The sequence below is a fragment of the Alligator mississippiensis genome, chromosome 8, assembly GCF_030867095.1.
Source record: "Alligator mississippiensis isolate rAllMis1 chromosome 8, rAllMis1, whole genome shotgun sequence".
In the NCBI taxonomy this organism is placed as follows: Eukaryota; Metazoa; Chordata; order Crocodylia; family Alligatoridae; genus Alligator; species Alligator mississippiensis.
In genome coordinates, this window is record NC_081831.1 from 73,401,338 (window position 1) to 73,420,090 (window position 18,753).

The 18,753-nt window shown below is 40.3% G+C and overlaps 1 protein-coding gene across 1 annotated transcript in view; it reads left to right on the forward strand.

Annotated features, from left to right (window-relative positions):
- Nucleotides 1-18,753, forward strand: part of IL1RAPL2 (interleukin 1 receptor accessory protein like 2) — a 567,145-nt gene that overhangs the window by 287,794 nt on the left and 260,598 nt on the right. The window contains exon 3 of the mRNA XM_019487751.2: nt 16,445-16,718. Coding sequence (XP_019343296.1) covers nt 16,445-16,718 — 274 coding nt within the window. The remainder of the gene's footprint in view (nt 1-16,444; nt 16,719-18,753) is intronic.

Genomic DNA, 18,753 nt, shown 5'->3' on the forward strand with positions numbered 1-18,753 from the left:
TATTATATCCCTTGCATAAAAATTAACACATCACAACTGCTGGTTACTTTCAATTACGTGGTATCAAATGTGTCTTAAGAGAGATTAAAATAAGATTTGCAGAGGCTTAGAAGAATTCTTAACATTGACAACTTGACACAGCATGATTTCAGATTATGAGAAAGCTGGCATAAGTGTGCATATGTTGTTTGCAAGGAACTCTTTTCAAAGTCGTCATGCTGGAAATATTTACAATGAAGGAATAATAATGTCTTTAATATGCAAATGATTATAATTGCATTTCTTATGCTGTCAAGCCCAAACTGAAATATCATTTCTTTTCACAAGTGACGCTGGAAAAATAAAAAACATAAAATGATTGCTTTCACGACACGTTTAATAAAAAAGAAAAAGAAAAACAAGCATCATCTTTGGCTATGGAGAACTTCTTCTCTTTCTTGGCAATTTTCCTTCAAAAGAGTTTGGCTGACATCTGCAATTTTGTAATTTTCTGATTCATACTCCTAGTTACAGATCTCCTTTCCCTTTTATATCAGGTCCAAAGTTATTGCACAAATATGCTTTCCCAACACCAGCACCTGCAGGAATCAAAGAGCTAATAGCTCTCCCTGACTTCAGTGGGGTCGTAGGAGTCATCTCTTCATAGGGCTGTCTTGGGTCTGTTTTGGGGACGGATGATTCTGCTGTTGAGCTCTGTGGGAGTCCTGGGAACTGTAGCAGGAGCAAAATCAATGTCTGATTTTTGTAGCATGGAAAATATATATGTTTTTCCAATTTGTCAGTATACCTGTTTGAAACCTCTCAGTTCCTTTCCCCTATCTCTGCAAATCAACATGCCCCTCAGGCTGAGATGCCTAATGCACTTTTATCTTTCCTATTCATGCAAGTAGTTGTCTGCCTGTTTCCACAAAGTTAAAGCAAAGCAAAAAAATGAATTTCCAGTTTCTTGCCTGAATCAAGAATGCCCCCCCGAGAAAGAAATGGATTTTGGTTGAACCAAACCAAAAATGATTCTGGGTTGGCCATGAAATGAACCTTTGCATTTCTCTTTTCTGCATTTTTTTTCTCCTGAAGCTATTCACTGAATTAGATGCAAATTTCCCAATAATATTTATCTCCCAGAACAAAAGCCAATTTACTCTTTATGGAATATATTCACTCACTGCTGCCCAAAATAAGCTGTCCATCCACTCAGCCACCCCTAGCTGAACAAAGCAGCATGTGATTGGTTTGTGTCAAGAATCACGTGATGAGACTTGTTAGAAAATGACTCGTTTCTTCCATTGGCAAGCTAAGTGTTCAAAGAAGTGGTGAGAAGTAAATCAGATTTTAAGAATCCTTTCAATTTTAATGCTCTCTGGGTTTATCAGGTAAAGAGTCTTAATAACTTTCAATTTTGGGGTCTGCTAATTTGATCAATGAAGAGTCAGTCAATAGTGACTCAAAGGCTGGTGTTTGGTGCAGAACGAGGTGCTAGGCGATCGGGTATAATGTATAGTAAGACCAAAGGTCAGTAGCCTATGACCCATTGGCCCAGTTGAGCTGTTGAAGGTTTGATTTAGTACAGGGGAGCATGATGCCCATCCCCTTTGCAGTGCTGCCCTCTACTGTAGTTGCTCTGCCGGGTCTGTGCTCACACTTGCTGCAACGGGGAAGGGGATCAGTGACCTGGGCAAGGGCAGGCAGTTAGCAGCTCTGGGGGTAGACACTAGGGCTAGGGACAGAAGTTGCACATAAACCAGTTTAAGTAATCAGAAACTGGTTTAAACCTGTAACAGAACAGAAGTTCAGTGCATATAAACCACTTTCAAAATGGCTGAAACTGATTTAAGATAAACCTGGCTGAATGTAGTATCAGACGTAACTGATTTGGGTCAAACCAGTTTATGAAACTTCAGTCCCAGACCCCTTCCTGGTTTAAGTTAAATCAGAGTTCCCCAGCATCCCAGCATGCTTTCTGGCCCTGGGCTGGGCTGTGCTGTGCTGTCTGCTCCAGCAGAGAAGGGTTGGGTGGAGAGGAGGAAGGGACTGCTCCCCACCGCCCCACCCCACCCAGGCAGATCCTGGCTGGTGTCTGGGGCCAGGGAGGGGGTTTTAACCCCACTTCCCCCAATTAAGCCCCCTTCCCCTGAGTACAAAGCTGCCCTGCCCTGCTAAACTTACTGAAAGTTAGTGCTGGCTCCGACTGTGTACTACAAATCCCAGAGGCACTTAGGAAGAGGAAGTGATGTGCAGCTCTGTAGAGTCCTGATGCTGTGAGTCTGGACTGCAAATCCTGGAGACCTCAGGGGCAGCTGGAAGAGGAAGCAAACACACAGCCCATGCTGGCTACGTGCCAGAGAGCTGTGCCCTAGCCCCCCCCAGCTTCTGGCCTGGGCCACTGCAGCCATGTGGCTGCATTTCCTGAAGCAAAAGTAAATATGTGTCCAGTTGTTTCGCAGTTTAATCTCTGCAGTTTAGACTAACCTGCAAAGACTAAATTGATTCGGCCTTGGGCTTTTTGACTGTCTGTACTTAGTCTAGTGGATTCTGGCAAGCGCCACATTGCAAGAGGTGACCCCTGCTGTGACTCACTAGTCTCCACCCCCAGAGCTGCTAGCAGTCTGGCCCAAGTGCCATGTAGTAAAAAGTGGCCCTCACTGGCAAAAGGTTGCTGACCTCTGAGCAAGATCAAGGCTGAGCATAGACATGAAAGATCCCCCAGCATTTCTGACATGCTGGTTTGACATGGGTCTTCATTTAAAATGTCCCTCCTCTTTCTGTTTCCCTGTTATACGGTCAGCTGCCTTCCTAACTCCAGGGCAGTCTGTAATGTTTTGTGAAGTGCTTTGGGATCCTTCAGCATGACAGGAGGTCTATAAATAAAATACAGCGTGGTTTGTTTTATGTTGTTCAGAGCTAGAAACAAATTATGCATTAATAATAAAGTATTTGCTGTTTAGTCACTTTTGCTTACTGATAAATTAAACGTTTCCAGCTGCCAGTTTTTTGTCATTTGGATCAAGTTACGCAAGAGTGTGAGGGATGCTGTACAGATTTAATAACTCATTTCTAGCGTCAAAGGAGGACAGCAGAAGGTACAGGAGCACCACATTTTTTTTATGTGCATGTGTTTCTGAAAAGAGCACACTAAGTTGGAAAACGCTTGCGTGGCTGTGTAGTATAGAAACATACTGGGCTAGACATTAAACAGTTTACAATGCGCATGCCTATCTGTTACAAGGTGGTTCTCATTAAAACATTGAAGTGGTTAATATTATTCGGTGGTATTTGCTTAAAATATTACATTTTATTCTAATACATAATGCCAAGCTTTGACCCCAAAGGTTTTTAATGTAGCTTAAAGAGAGCAAGAATGCAAGGGATATTTCCATGAGAGCGAGCAAGCATTGGGGGTGCATTTGTGCTCTTTTTAACGAGCTGCAGCAGCTCTGAGAAGAAAATGGCTACTATCTCACCTCACCGGTGAAAGTCTTGAAAAAATCAAAGGTGCAGTACGCAACGAATGAAGGTGTTTTTATAGACATACAACTTCAATCAGCGTGGTATTTTAAGTTCCAGAGCTAGCACTATATTATCTTGCATTAGGGGAATATGGCATTACAGTTCATATTCCACTTTTTAGAAAAATCGTATGTGTATGTGAAAATGTACTTGCCATATGTTGTACCATATTACATGCAATATACGGTTGCAATATGGCTTGATGCATGTATGTACAGAGGGAGATCTGTAATGTGAAATGTTTAATTCAAGACGAGGCTCCATAGTTAATTTTCCTATATTTTTCCTAAAAATCATTGTAATAATATAATAGCCCACAATTGGAGGATTTAATGTTTGAGTAATTTGTATAGAACCTAGCTCTACAGAACAATTTTCTATTGTTAATATAGCAACTGCTTCTGTGTTATTTTATAACATAATACTGACACTTTTGGTCAAATAACTCTCTAACAATTCCAGTGTTCATTGTCCAAGAAAGGCTAATATTGCTTTGATTTGTAAGTGTTCAGTTTAGCGAAACGAAATGACACGTGTTCTGTATCTGTGAAAAGGAGCCTCATATTTAAATTCTACTGCGTATATGCAGCTAATGAATTGAAATGAGAGAAGAAATTACAGCCTAGGTTAGGACATGGGTCGCCACCTTTTCAGGCAGAGGTCTACCTGTCATGAAAGTAGAAATGCTAATTGGCTCTCTGCCATGGAAATTATCAGTGCCAGGTAACAGAAGATATAGCCTGAGCAATTTTTAAATTGTGTGATTAGATATTCAAAGACAAATGCTGGGTGACAAAGCAAATGACTGGAGCTGGTTGAGTTATTTGTTGAAAATAAATTTAAACTCGCTTTTTTTCTGTTCATGAACAGGATCTAATTTCAGCCCACGCATTTTTTTCTGCTCAGCTATTCACAAAAGAGAGAGAGGTAGTTAGCCTTAATAGTCTGATGGCAGACAGAAGGCAGTACAGGGTGGCACCTTGTAGACCAACTTGTTCAGAGATGTATGCATTTTGGTAGGCAACAGGCCTACTTCATCATGTGTTACGATACTCAGATCTGATGTTCATATTCCTATATTCATAACATTTGACAAAGTAGCCTGTTGCTTACTGAAGAGCATGAATCTCTGAACAAGTTAGTCTGCACAATACCACCCATACAGTTGGTGAATGTAGAGGCTGGGAATTAGTGACCCAAAGTGTTCGTTCCACCTATTGTATTTATGCCATGCGTTGAGTTGTCTATGTCAGGTGGTATCGTTTCCACTTCCTGATTGGATTACTGAAACCAATAACAGGAGAATAAGGATTAGTGAGCAGCATATATGACCCAATGCATTGTGAGTACTGTTATTTCCATGCATGCGGCTATGCATATGGAAAGTATTAACTATTCCCAAGACATTCCTACAAATAGCAATCTATATACATAAGCTTCTGCAAACTTGCTAGTAAAGGGCATGTGTGTGGTTGGGCTGATCAGGAATTTGGCACTGGAATAAATGTTCATGAACAACGGCCTCCACTGCAGCTGGCTCAACTTCCTACCACATGCACAAACCAAATGCACCAATAGAGGTGCTAGCTGGTTCCAGGCCCTCCGCAGTGGGGTGAGGTCAATTATGCTGGCTCTTCCACCAGCCACACATCCCTCCCCTCCCGTCCACCCCTTCCTCTTCCTTTTACAAAAAATGAGGTGGCATAAGAACCACTCTAGTGGATCTGACACTAAAGGGTTCCCTCATGCATGTAATAGAGTTAAAGCAAAAACTGAATTTGGCCCATTATACTAAACAGGGAGCATGCCTTTCCACCCTGAACCCAGCTCGAGGGGAACATGTCCTGCACTGACAGATAATTCACCACCAACTACCCACATGCTCCAAAGACAAATGGAAAATAAAATGATCTTTTGCATAAATGCCAGCCCCACAACCCCAGAGGGACAGGGAAGTTAATAGAGTTTCATTCTCCTTTCATTTTAAATTCTTATTATTCACTGTTCCCCTGGACTCTGTTATTCCCTGCTGGGAATAGCAGGCAGCATATATAGTGTTTCCTAATTGTGTGATTACTTGAGACTCCGAGTGCCTGATCTGGGATCTAAGTTTCCATTTGCTTTACCTTCGGTAACTTTATTCAAAGGGACTCTAATGGAAAGAGACTCATCAATTATTGAAATGAATTCCTCTTTGTTCCCAAAGTTTGTATGATGCTAAAAACTTGAACATGAAAGGAGTGAAAATCTTGACGGATTAGTGTAACTAGCTGGAGAATATCACAGGCATCTCAGAGAGTCTGCACAAAGAGGCTTCATGCATTTGGCACAACTTATAAGAAGAAGTGTGTCCACCTGCAGTTATCGAGTGCATTTCCCAGGTGTTGAGCCTTGGCCTGGAATTTTTCAGTGAGCGAATTCCTACTCCTAAGTGCATTTGAATATATTTTAATCTGCTGCTCTCCTTTTCTGTATCTTTTGTGGACTTTTTGTGTTTGGTGTGTTACTTACAGCAGCTATGTTCGGACTTTTTCTTTTGCCCCTGAAAAGAAAATAACAAGAAATATTAGCATCTTGTTCTCCCTTTGCTAGCGATGTTACCAAAAGCAGCAAAGAGACGATTGGGAAGAGTAGTGGAGAAACGTCCTTTTCTGCAGTTGCACGATATGAGAAATCTTTGAGCTAAATTGCCAGTGATGCAATTTCCCCAATGTCTTCAGAGGTGAGGATATTCTCCAGGACTGTTACTTGTTTAGAAGAATATTAATCACGAAGTATAGAAAAATTTTGGAACCTCTAGTGAAATCAATCTGCCATGGTCTGGCTTGGCTTGAATTAATTTTGTACTAGGCATAGATGTAATCCTTCACGGATGCTTTTGTGGGACTGCATCACTAGCAAGCAATTTAAGGTGATCTTTAGAATTAAATCAGTAAATTTTTTTTCCCCTCCCCCCAAAATGCAACCTTAATTTAGGATTGGAGGACTCTCTAGCATTAGCCAGATAGCTCGTGGAAGTTCTGAGACATAGATACCTCCAAGGTTTGGACAGTCAACCTTTAAAATAATAAAGAAAAGCAAATCTGTGCTGCAAGTCAGTTAAAAGAAATGAGCAATTGAAGGTTAAGGTGAAATCGAAAAGGTCAGTTTGAAGTTAATAATAAGTTATTTCTGAGTAAAGGCTAGAGCTGGATGAATAATGAAAATCTTTCCCCACCAAATATTCAGAGTGCTTGTTCCAGTCTGTTTGGTGGTGTGTACGCTGCCATAACGCGCTCTATCCAAGACGGCTTGAGAAAGTTAATTTGTTTGTGGAAAGTAAATCTCAGTATTCACAATGGGAGTTTTGGTTGCTGGGGCAACCTGAGTAAAGAAGTGATGTCATGTGACATACATGTCCAATAAAATCTAAGCACCTTAGACCCAATTCCAAATAATGTCCTCCACCTTGTAGAGTGATAAAGGATGGAAAGATGCCAGTTGAATAAAACCAAGAAATGATTCCATTTGAAGAACTGATGGTGCACTTGCAGATGTATGTGAATGGGAAAAGATTGTAAATGATACGCTGCTGGTAATTCATTTTGCTTTTCTTGTGGAAGCGAGGAATGGGTGGGGTGAACTTTGCAGTTACTTTTTCTAACATTACTTTCATTCACGTGGCTCCACCTTATAGGATTAGCCATAGCGTAACTAGGGCAGGGTGACCAGGGCAGCCAGCCTGAGCACCAACTTGGTGGAGGTGGAAAAATATCAGGTGCTATTTATTGCAGCCACAAAAATACGCCAGCAGCATGGTGCAGTCAGAAGCTGCAACTGCCCCCATGCATCCCTTGGCCCCGGCACCCGATTGCTTTGTTACGTCTCTGCTGATTGAAGTTCTGCTTTCCAAAATCAGACACTGAAGAAAGGCGAATTGAAGGCGGAATTAATTCTTTTAGAAAATGAACATTGGACTTAGATAAGTGTCAGTTCCTTGAACCTTAGTTCCAGAGTCACTATTGGGACTACACAAAGAATATAAAATTCAAAGAAATGAAGCAGAGTCCTTTATTACTCTGTCCTATTTGTGTAGTTTGTTGATCCCAAGGTGCCTTTAGCAGAGTGACAGCCATAAAGAGGAAAAGCCATTAAACTAAATATTTTAAAGCAACCAACTGTACAGTACACAAATTTCCAACCACTGGGCCATTGATTTGAACATGCATTCTGAAAGTCTTTCCAGATTTTTTAGTTGATTACAACATCGGAATGAAACAATCTATCATTTTAGGGTTAATAAGCTGCATTTTGAATGCCTGCTTTGGTACATTCTTTCTTGTTCTCTAGTTCTCATTGCCAAGCATGCAAACACCTCAAATCAAATACCCCAGCCTCAGAGGGAGAGTTCAGCTCAGGTCCAGTCGTCTTCAGAAATATGCAATTCAGAAAATAAAAAAAAGTCTGTAATGAAACCAGCCCGAGATTCCCTTTCCACCATACAACATGTTTCAGAATTTCTCGTCCCAGGCCAAGTCTTAGGTGCCAGCTGTTTTTTGCTGTTCTTTCCATCAGCAAAAAGTCTTGAAACCCCCTCTGATAAGGTACCATCTGAAAATCTGGCATTGGAGCCATCGGCTTGTCCAGCAGATGAAACCAGTGCTACCAGACAAAATGTCACCACCCAGTAAAGTCTGCTGACACTACTTTTTGCATTTTCATTGCATGTTTTTCAAATACAGTTTTTAAATTAACATCTTAGGCATATGCTACAATTCCTAGATGCTGAGAACATTATGAGGTTCCAGTCTGGGCTGTATGGGGCAGTATGAGCTTCCACCCTGTCCCGAATATTTGCTGTCTTTAGTTGTTGCATATTGGATGGGCTTGCTTCTAGCTCTGTGCAGGGGCACACAACTGGGGACAGAGGGAAACAGAGCTTATTTTTCCTTTTATTCTTATTTTTCCCTTTTCAGCAGTAGCATAACATGGGGTGGGAGAGCAGGGCATGTGCCCAGGGCCCAGCCTAAGGGGAAGAGTGCCAGAACAACAGGGGAAGGGCAATACTTTACCCTAGTAGGGGGGTGGGAAGTGGTATCTTTTGCCGCTGCCTCTGCTTTCTGCCAGCTGCCTACCTCCTTACCTTCCTCTGTGATGCACATGGCCAGCACAGGCAATGTTTGTCAGAGAATACAAGGCATTCTGGGAATTGTAGTTTTCTAAAGCAGCTGTGGAATTTGCTGCTTCTGGGGGAAGAACTGACCACCATTTTTTGCTGTCAAATTCTGCAGTTTTTTTGTCCTCTGGACATGTTTCGGTGGCAAAAATGGGATGAAAGTTTTCCCTGAAACAGTAAACTCCACAGTCAGTCTAGAGAACTGATTCCCAGAATGCTTTGCATTTCATGGCACTGCCCAGGAGGAGTGGAGTGGTGAGAGGTTGAGAGATGGCTGCCAGGGCACATTTTTCCCCTCCCCACTTTTCAGTTTCTCAGGACCTAATATGGGTTTTCAATTGGTGTATCTGAAAGCTAGCTGCATCTCTTATTAAGTTGTGGTTTCTAGGAAGACCTGGGCAGAAAGATCTAACTTTCCCCAAATCTTTTATGAAAAAAAAAATTGGCCCTTTATACAGAAATGTGAAGTTTTGACGAGCAATTTGGGTCCAAACTTTGATTTCAGAGCATTTGCAATTTTTGTCCATTTCTGTTCCCCATTTGAGTGACCCCATGAGCTCATGTAAGGTGAATGCTTGCATGTATTAATTTAAGATGCACATTCTCTAAAATCTAGGACATTTGATTTTGAAAGTTTGCAAAATTTACACCAGGGAACCACCTGTATCTCACACAGATATACCAGGTATGTCAAGAAAACCTGATTGCTTGAATATTGATGTAGAGCAAATTGCGGGAGAGTGTGGATGCAGTACATAGTTTAGGGACAAAACCCAACACTGTGAGGTCCTGCTTCATGGCTGCAGCCTCTAGAGGGTGAAGCAGTACAAGTTCTTTATTTTACTAATCAGTTGACGACTAATTTGAATTGCTAATAGAAATATCTCTCAGGATTCACCCCAAGTTTATCATAATAAAAGTACTTTGTCTTGAGATTGTGGAAGATATATCTTTAAAAGCTCCTTCATCTTTTATGGATAATTATTTTGGCCTACTTATGAGGGAACCAAGAGGTTGTGCCCCTTTCTGCTGGAATGCAGTGGGAGACATGAGTATAGTCAGAATTAAAACCAGCATTTCTTTGACTCAAATAAAAGGAAGGTCGAACACTTAACTCATAGAAAAAAAATGTTGCTGATTTTTATCTCCAAGATCTACTGGTTCCTCTTCTTTTCTTCACTGCTTGACAGGTTGGAATGGCGCCTCACCTGCTGACACAAGTAATATTCTATCACAGTGGTTTTCAACCTGTTTTCATTTGGGGACCCCTAAAAAATTTTGAATGGAGATGCAGCCCCCTTGAAATTGTAAGTGTGGATATTCAAATACTTTTGATTCATCATAGTCATCTTAGATATAGTCTGTAGACCCCCATGGACCATAGGTTGAAAACCACTGTTCTGTTGTACTCCAGGTGCCACCCACAACACCTTTTTTTATTATTCAGTCCACTTTCCTTCTTAGCCCTGGAGCACCTACTTGTAGTTCCACTGTTTCTCGCTCTTATCACCATTACTGAGTACTTTTCCATAAATGGTCAAAATTTATAAGGTCTAGCAGTGGTGGAGATGTGAGTGGAAGCAGCCAGAAGGACCTGCCACCAGGGCTTCTGGGAAGCCAAGTCTGGCTGCCATGCTGCCCCACCGCACACCTAGGCATGGTGGGACCAACTGAACACACCATGGCTTGGGCTGCCCACCTTCTCCGGGTGGGGCCGAGGGATCCACTGAGGGTCAGATAAAATCCCTTGGTGGGTCGAATCTAGCCCACAAACCTTATTTTACCAACCCCTCTTCTAGACATAATCTTTTCACATCTTGATCCAGTGGATATGGAAGGATCGAGTCCATATCTCTACTCTGCTACTGATCTGTCCTATGACTTGTGACAAGTTGCTTTTTCTTCTTCCATGTTTTTGTTTGTTAGATTATAAACTCTTTGGAGGACAGATTTTTACTGAGGGTCTGCACAGCCCCTGGGACAGTGGGCCCCAGTCTTCATTGGGGGTTGTGGACTCTACTATGGTTTCAGAAGAACGCTTTTCTGACCAAATATTTACCACCAAACAGTAGCGCTTGCTTCTGCAATCCTATCGAGCACGGGCAGCAATAAATTTAGTAAATTACCTAGTTTGTTTGTTTTAATTATTTAGTTTTTAATTTATTTCAATTTAAAATTAGCTTTCAGGTAACAAAGTAGACAACCACGTATAACAACTCCAAAGTATAAATTGCTCTGGGTGACAGATCCTTGCAAAAATTATTACAGGCAGATTCGCAACACAAAAATTATTTATGAGACAGCAAGCAGAAAGACAAATTACTCAGAGACTACTCGCACTTCTATAATTACACATAAATTATTATGGTTCATGTTAAAATGCACCTAAATTCCCTCGACCACTAGATTTATTTAAAATAAGAATCGCGGCAAATTACTGGAAAATGAAGGGGGGGAGGAATGCAATACATAGTGTAGGGTGCTTGCTAACATAGAAATACCGGAATTTTGTGGACAGCTAGGCTAATTTATAATTCGCTGCACACCTGCCTTTTCACTTCATCATTGAATGTAATTATACGTTTCCTAACTATGGGGATAGCACTAGGCTGTGCTCAGTAGACACAAGTGTGTGTATGGTTGAATCGGGGGGGGGATACCAGAGTTGGATTTTTCTTTAAAAGGCTCTGAGGACTGTCGGTGCTTACTCTCAGTACAGAATGGTAATAAGGGATGGGAGACTAACTTCCTTAGGTCTCTTGAAAATTTGAGCCATGCTTTTGCCAGTATTCTCATCTTTACATTTTGGACCTCTTCTCTACACCATTCCCATTTGTCTGTCTCTCTACCTGTGTCCTTATCCTGCATAGTGAGCCCTTTGGGGCATGGGATCTCCATATTTGACTCCTTTGTACAGCCCCTACCTTAATGAGGACCCTATTCCTGACATGAGCTTGACGAAGGAGGCACTATCTGAACGTTTACAAGCCATTCAGCTGAATCAAGAGGGGGGAGAGTTTCATTTTGGCTCAGGATCATCTCCAACATCATCCCTTCTGACAGGGAGATGCAGTTACAACGATTTTGTGCCCCAGAAATGCAGCCATCTCTGTGGTGGAACAAAGACCACAGCTCCAGCTCTTCGGCTGGTTTCCCAGGATAGAAAAAGGGCTAGTTTTTTTTTTAATTACCCCTAAAATGGTGATGTTATTCTACAAAGCACTAAAAGAGGTTAGGCTGCATGTGGCTAACCTCTTTTGAAAGGTACAGTACTGCATTTGATGTATTTTTAGTATACCCCAATTTTGAAAGGCGATTTTATAGAACTATCTTGCTTTATCGATGTCTAATATATACTCTCATAGGAAGATTCCTTTTGACTCGAGTGGGCTCTAGACTGGCCTGTTGTTAAGGAAGGGCTGATTATTGAGTAGTACATAATGTGTTTCGTAAACATTTAAGTACCTTTTCTGTTTTTCTTTAGTATCATTAACTTTTTTTCTTTTCACCACCATGAAAATACCACATAGGGAGAGCCAGCCCAGTACAAACGATGCCAAATTCTGGTCAGGATAATGGAGTGCAAAGCTCCACCTTAGCAGCTCCAGTCATTTTTAATGACAGCTTTGAGAATACTCTAGATTAATTTAACAATTCATGCATTCCCATGATTGACAGCACAGCAAGAAGAAAAACTCCAGCTTCGCATATGCTTAGACAGGTTGACCTAGATTTTAGCCTCTACGACTGCAGAAGAGGAAGCATTCTTGATTATGCTTTTAATGAGAGAAACAAGTAGTGTTGTGGGCAGAAGCCATCATCTGTTTGATTAGTCATTCTTTGATAATTAAGATTTAGTCCATGCTCACTGCAATATTTTTTCCCCCTAACTGTCATCAAATGCTACAAGCCTGTTACAAATCACTACCGCATTTCTAGTCAGTTCTTGAGTCTTCTCTCCCCTCCATAATTATCACCGTGTGGATTGCTCATTAAGTGATTTGGCTATTTAGCCATGCCATGAATGAAAGAGCTCCCGCATGGCCAGAAACAATGGCCTGGTATGTCACATACACACATTTCTCATTTTCCATGGCTGCATCAGGAGCCTTTGACTGTTCTTATCATCAGCGGTTGCTCTCAACTGAAACTTCGACCTTTGTAGTATTTGAAAACAATTAGAGGAAAGATGAGTTTCATAGACAATGTCCTTTTCTTTCCTTTTCCCTTGGAGACAGGACCAGGTACAGACATTACACTTTGGCTCGTATAAGTGATCAGAAAACAGTGTATACCTGTAACAGAATAGTTTGGCACACAAAACTGGTCTATACCCACACCAGAACAGAAGTTCGGCACGCACAGACTGGTTTAAAATGGCAGAACCTGGCCTAAGATTAGCACCCCCCCGCATCAAGGGGCAAACGTGTGGTCTGTTCGCTGCCGACCTAAACTACACGGCTTAGAGAGAACCACATAACTTCGATGGATTCTGCTTCAGGCTTTCTGATTGTCTGTGTCTAGCCACAGATTCTGAGCTGGTATAAAATTGTCCTAATCCCATTAAATGCACTGCAGCTGTGATAATTTAGCTCACATCATATCTTTAAATTATTTTAGGGGCAGCTGCGATAGAGGCATTTCAGCCAATCTTCCCCCATGTAACCTGGCTATGAATTCCTGGGCAATCACATTTTAAGGTGTTTCTCAAGCAGACAGCCTTTATTCCAATGTACTTTCCAAGTTAGTGTAATAGAGGGAGGGGGGAAGGGTGTTTCCAAATGAGCAAATAAATAAGTGAAGAGTGCTGAGGTCGGTAGTAAAGGTGGTTAGTTACTGTTGGCATCATCTCTTGAGAAGTTGGAAGACATCGATTCGTGATGTTGAAAATAACTGAAAACATCTGAACAGAAACAGCAACATTTTCAGCTTTAGAAGCTGAATTTTCAAGTTGGACCAGTTTTTTTTAATTTAAAATCGTTCTGTGTACCACTTGAATTTTAACTCTACCATGGAAAGTGATTGTGGAAAAAAAAGATCCTTGTTACTTATATGTTGACATATATAAGTTTGGAGTAATAAATACTACTTTCTGCTTGGGTCAGCTTTTCCGAACCAACACATGTGGGAGCTTGGGATTTGTTTCTGGATCCTGCCTGTTGGGCTGAATGATAATTCAAGGGGCAGATCCAAAGCTCACTGAAATCAATAGAAAGGCTTTTAGTGGGTTCACTAAGCTTTAGCTCATCAAGCCCTGCATTGCAATTCCTGGATGAATCCATTCATTTCAAATTATTTCCCTAGTTATTCAAGTGCAACTCCACTAAACATCCCCTGTCTCTAACATAAGAATAGTGGGATAACATTTGTCCCAAGGAATCTATTTTACCAGTAATGATGGGAAAACCAGTGAGATCACCATTTCCTTTCAAATCCCAGGCTGAGTTTATTTTACCAGTAATGATGGGAAAACCAGTGAGATCACCATTTCCTTTCAAATCCCAGGCTGAGTTGGCAAGGCTGGCAGCTTTAAAATATCCCTATGCGTAAGCTTGATGACGTTGGCTTAGTTGTTTCTCGGAGGAAGACTCCAGCTGGAAATCATTGATGCCTGCTAACTCCAGACTCTCACCATCAGAAAGTCACACAGCAGCACAAACCTGCACTTTCACATATGACAAGGATGGCATTGTGGACGTGTGGCCGGTGGGTATATACAAGACAAAATACAAATCGGTGGCATCTCGTCGCATGAGGGTCCCGTGAGACAGCATAGTCTTTGCAGTATGATGATCTGACCCCTGCCTTGGTTGTGGTACAATATGAAGGGCATGGTAGAGATTAGAGATGCAGCTGAGGGCCACTCAACTGACTATTTTGGAAGTATGACTTACAGCTAATGATTAGTGATACGTTGACCTACGCTGTATAACTGAACCATATAAAGCAGCACAGAGGGAGGAAGGGTCTGGCAGATGGACAAAGATATATAAGGAAAATGATTGATGCTAGTTTGTCAAAGTAAGGAAGCAATTTTTGCTGTTTAAAACCAAGCCGTAACAGACTTAACATTAAGCAGAGTATTCTTACATAAAAAAATAATAGCAATAGAAATAAATGCAGGTGTCCCTTCAAGTGAAAGTCTCTCCTTTGCTTTCTTGAAGCACGCAGTCAGCTGGCACTGGCAATAGCTACGTTTTCCTTTGTGTTTAGGTGGGAGGGTAGGCTTATTTGTGTTACTCAGGAGGAGTTGAGCTATACTGAGAATATTGTGGGATCTTCTTTTGTTTTTTTAATGGCCATGAGGAATTATGTTATTAAAATGCAGTATCCGCTTTCTTTTCCTGTCTACAACTACTTGATTCTGTGTTTTTTTCAAGTTTGTATTATAAACGGCAGTGAAAATGATCCTGGTGAGCAAGCTTCAAATATTGTTCTTTTGCTTAGTTTAAGTGACCCCAATATAATTAATTCTGATGTACTACAATTTGCAAATTAAAGTCTTCTATTTACCAAGCCTAGATTTGAAGGCACTTGAGAGAGGCTTGAATAAACAAATGACAAATAATTAAGTGGTAATAAACACCATTAAAAAGACTAGGATTTGATCTTTCAGCAAATGGATGACTTCAGCAATGGCTTTGTATGTTCATTTCTTTCTAAATGAATGTGTCAGAGAGCAAATAAAGGAAGTTAATATTTTTGGTATTAAAATGTGTACTAGAAAGGCAGAAAAAGCTCCTTCGTTTCATAAACGTGTGTCAGATCTTCAGGTGGTGTAAATCGGTGCAACTTCAGAAAAGTGAATAGGCCTGCTCAGATTTGCACCGTCTGAAATCTGGTCCATGGGTAATATCCATCCCTTATGTAATTATCCTGAAGTCAGTGGAATTACATAGGGGAGGGATTTGATCCAATGTACTTATTTTAGGCATTGGTTCACTGTGCCCTTGCAGACTCGTGTTGATTGCAATCCACTGATGTGCAACCAATTGCTGGGTTGGGGCCTTACTCTTTTGCCAGTAATAAGGAAGACTATAATGAAAGTGGTCGTGCAATGTAATAGTAAATTGCATGCATGTTTGGTTTTGATTTGAAGCTAAAGTATTGAACCTAAAGGGAGTAGAAAACCAGTTAAGTTTTTACCAAACAACAACAGTATGATATCAACAGGCCTCCTCTCACTTCTTCTTCATGTTTTTATTAAACTTGATTGCACTTCATAACATATTGTAACTGTTTCCTATTGTATAATACGTATCCATGCAACCTAATTAGCGCCAAATAAAAAGCCTTGCAGCGCTGCTTTGAAAATAAAACTATATGGAGTGGATTATGCCACATCTAATTCTTATTTTTGTGTAACAGATGATTAGAAAAGGTGAGCAGAGGAGTTTAGGTGGTGAATTAGGATCAGATGCCAACATACATTTTCCTCAAGTTGAGAATTGCAGAATTCGAAATGGGTTTATTGGGTCAAGTAGTTCAGGTGAAAATTCTTGGATCACTTATTAAAGAATTAGCATCGTTGAAATAGAAAGCAGTGAAATGATAGAGAGAAAATGTCCTCGACTAATAGCTTATATGTGTTGCTTGTACATCAAAATGAAAACACGTCTATGAAAACCTTTAATTATGGTCAATTGCCATGCATTTTTCATGCTGGTTTTAAAAAGTAAAGGCTCTTTTCTTTCTGACTGATTGATTTTCATTTCACAGGCTGCCTCTCACTCTGTTGAAAAGTATCTTTGTCTAATATTTCTTTTATTATTGTTTTGCTTTCAGTTGACGGTTGCATTGACTGGTCAGTGGATCTCAAGACATACATGGCTTTGGCAGGTGAACCAGTCCGAGTGAAATGTGCCCTTTTCTACAGCTATATCAGAACTAATTATAGCATGGCCCAAAGCACAGGTCTTAGGCTTATGTGGTACAAAAACAAAGGAGACTTAGAAGAACCTATTATATTTTCTGAAGTTAGGATGAGCAAAGATGAAGATTCAATATGGTTTCATTCGGTTGAGTTGCAAGACAGTGGTTTCTACACGTGCGTTTTAAGGTGGGTATCACGTTAACATATACCTAAGAATTTCTGTAGTTTGCCTTGTTTAAGGAAATGTTTAAATTAAGCTATCTCAAAATATTAATTAAATGGTTTTGCCAGTTAATATGTACTCATTATCTTTCTTTTCCTGAACACATTTCAGATTGCTGCTTTGTTTGCAGTTTAATTTTCCAAGTAATGATTATTAACCATTCCATTAGCTGTAACAGAACATGTTCCGTTCTTTCCTTTTAAAGACCTTTTTCCAAGGATTTGTAACATGTATTTCTAACATCTATTCGTTTCTGAAGGCATACACCAAAATCATTGTTCAGATCAAATAAAGCGTTGGCAAATCAAGACCAAATCCCAGCAGACAACAAGAATTAATTATAAGGAGTGATTTTGTGACCTTGCTTGATCACGTATCAATTAAATTTTTGTAATGGTCTAAGAGCTCAAATCCTGGTCTAAGTGATACTAACACTGAGGGGTGGGAGCCCTCCTACACAGCCCATCAAGTATGTGTTTTTAGGTCCAAGGGTACTATGCCTATTAAGACCTCAATACAGCAATCCATTCCTAGACAGTATTACTTTAAGCCCATGCTTAACTTTAAGCACACTCAGAGTTGCAGTTGACTTGCATGTTTAAGTGCCTAGATCTATCTATCTATCTATCTATCTATCTATCTATCTATCTATCTATCTATCTATCTATCTATCTATCTATCTATCTATCTATCTATCTATCTATCTATCTATCTATCTATCTATCTATCTATCTATCTATCTATCTATCTATCTATCTATCTATCAAGAATAGTCCTTTGGCTCGCTATGGTTTTCTAATCTAGAGTGTATGGGCAGGCCTTGCAGGCCGTGAGCCCAGGACCACGTCCGTGAGGCCCAGGTGTTCGGGCCAACCTGTACATACTCTTTACTGGCCCCGATTTGTGACCCTCCCTGGAATAAACGCCTCTTAAAAGTCAAAGTCTATCTATCAGATAGATAGATAGATAGATTGGAAAAACACACACACACATATGGAATATCTATCTATCTAGATAGATAGATACTCCTTTAATTAATTCAGGCTTGAAATAGTATGTTGCTTATAAAAATGGATATGGTTTAACATTCAGGTGGTAGGGGGCACAAACAAATGGAATTGTCTGTGATCAGGGCAGTAACGCATCCATGTCTGTTCTGCGTGTATCACTGTTTCTATATCTCTGATGATATACAGATCATTTCCAAGACAGACGAATCTATTTTTGTTCAAATGTAATAAAAAAAGAAAATTCTCCCTCATCCCTTGATGAAGGATTGGAGATTTCAAAGAAATGGAATTTATCCATTTTTCCATAGGAAAAAAAATCTCATTTTTCTTTGAACTTCCCCCCTCAAAGGACAACTCAGCTAACATTTCATTAAAAAATTGATATTTGGAAGAAGATAACATTGAACAAATCTGAGTAACTTAAGGAAAAAATAATGAGTAGAATGCTCTAATTTCTGAACCTACAAATCTAGTACATTCAGTCTGATACAGGTCACTATATAAAAGACCTATTCTTAATACATTTTAATTAATAAATTAATGTACTGTTTAGCTAACAAAAAAATGCTTCTTTTACGCAGCAAGCAATTGCTGCCTCTTCATCGGTACCAGTGTGGTTTCAAAGCTGCTTTACATGTAAAATCTTCAGTGTGAGGCGACGCGCAGCATCTCACTAATATAAAATATAACTGAAACCAGAGAGGATGAAATCAGTCTTACCATGAAGCTTACAGGAAAGATGCATGCCAGAGGTTCCTTCCAACCCACAGGATTCTTTGAGTTGTTCATCACTGAGACTGATGTATGTAACTTCTTGAGCTGTTAAATTGAGTTCTTCACTTGGAGAGCTGCACAACTACATCATTCCTAGACTACTTTTCTCATCTTTCTTAAAGGCTGAGCAGGTGACTCTGCATTAAATGGAAAAAATATTTTGAGATTCATCCCGCACCGTAAAGAAGGAAGAGGGCAACTGCAACCCAACCCT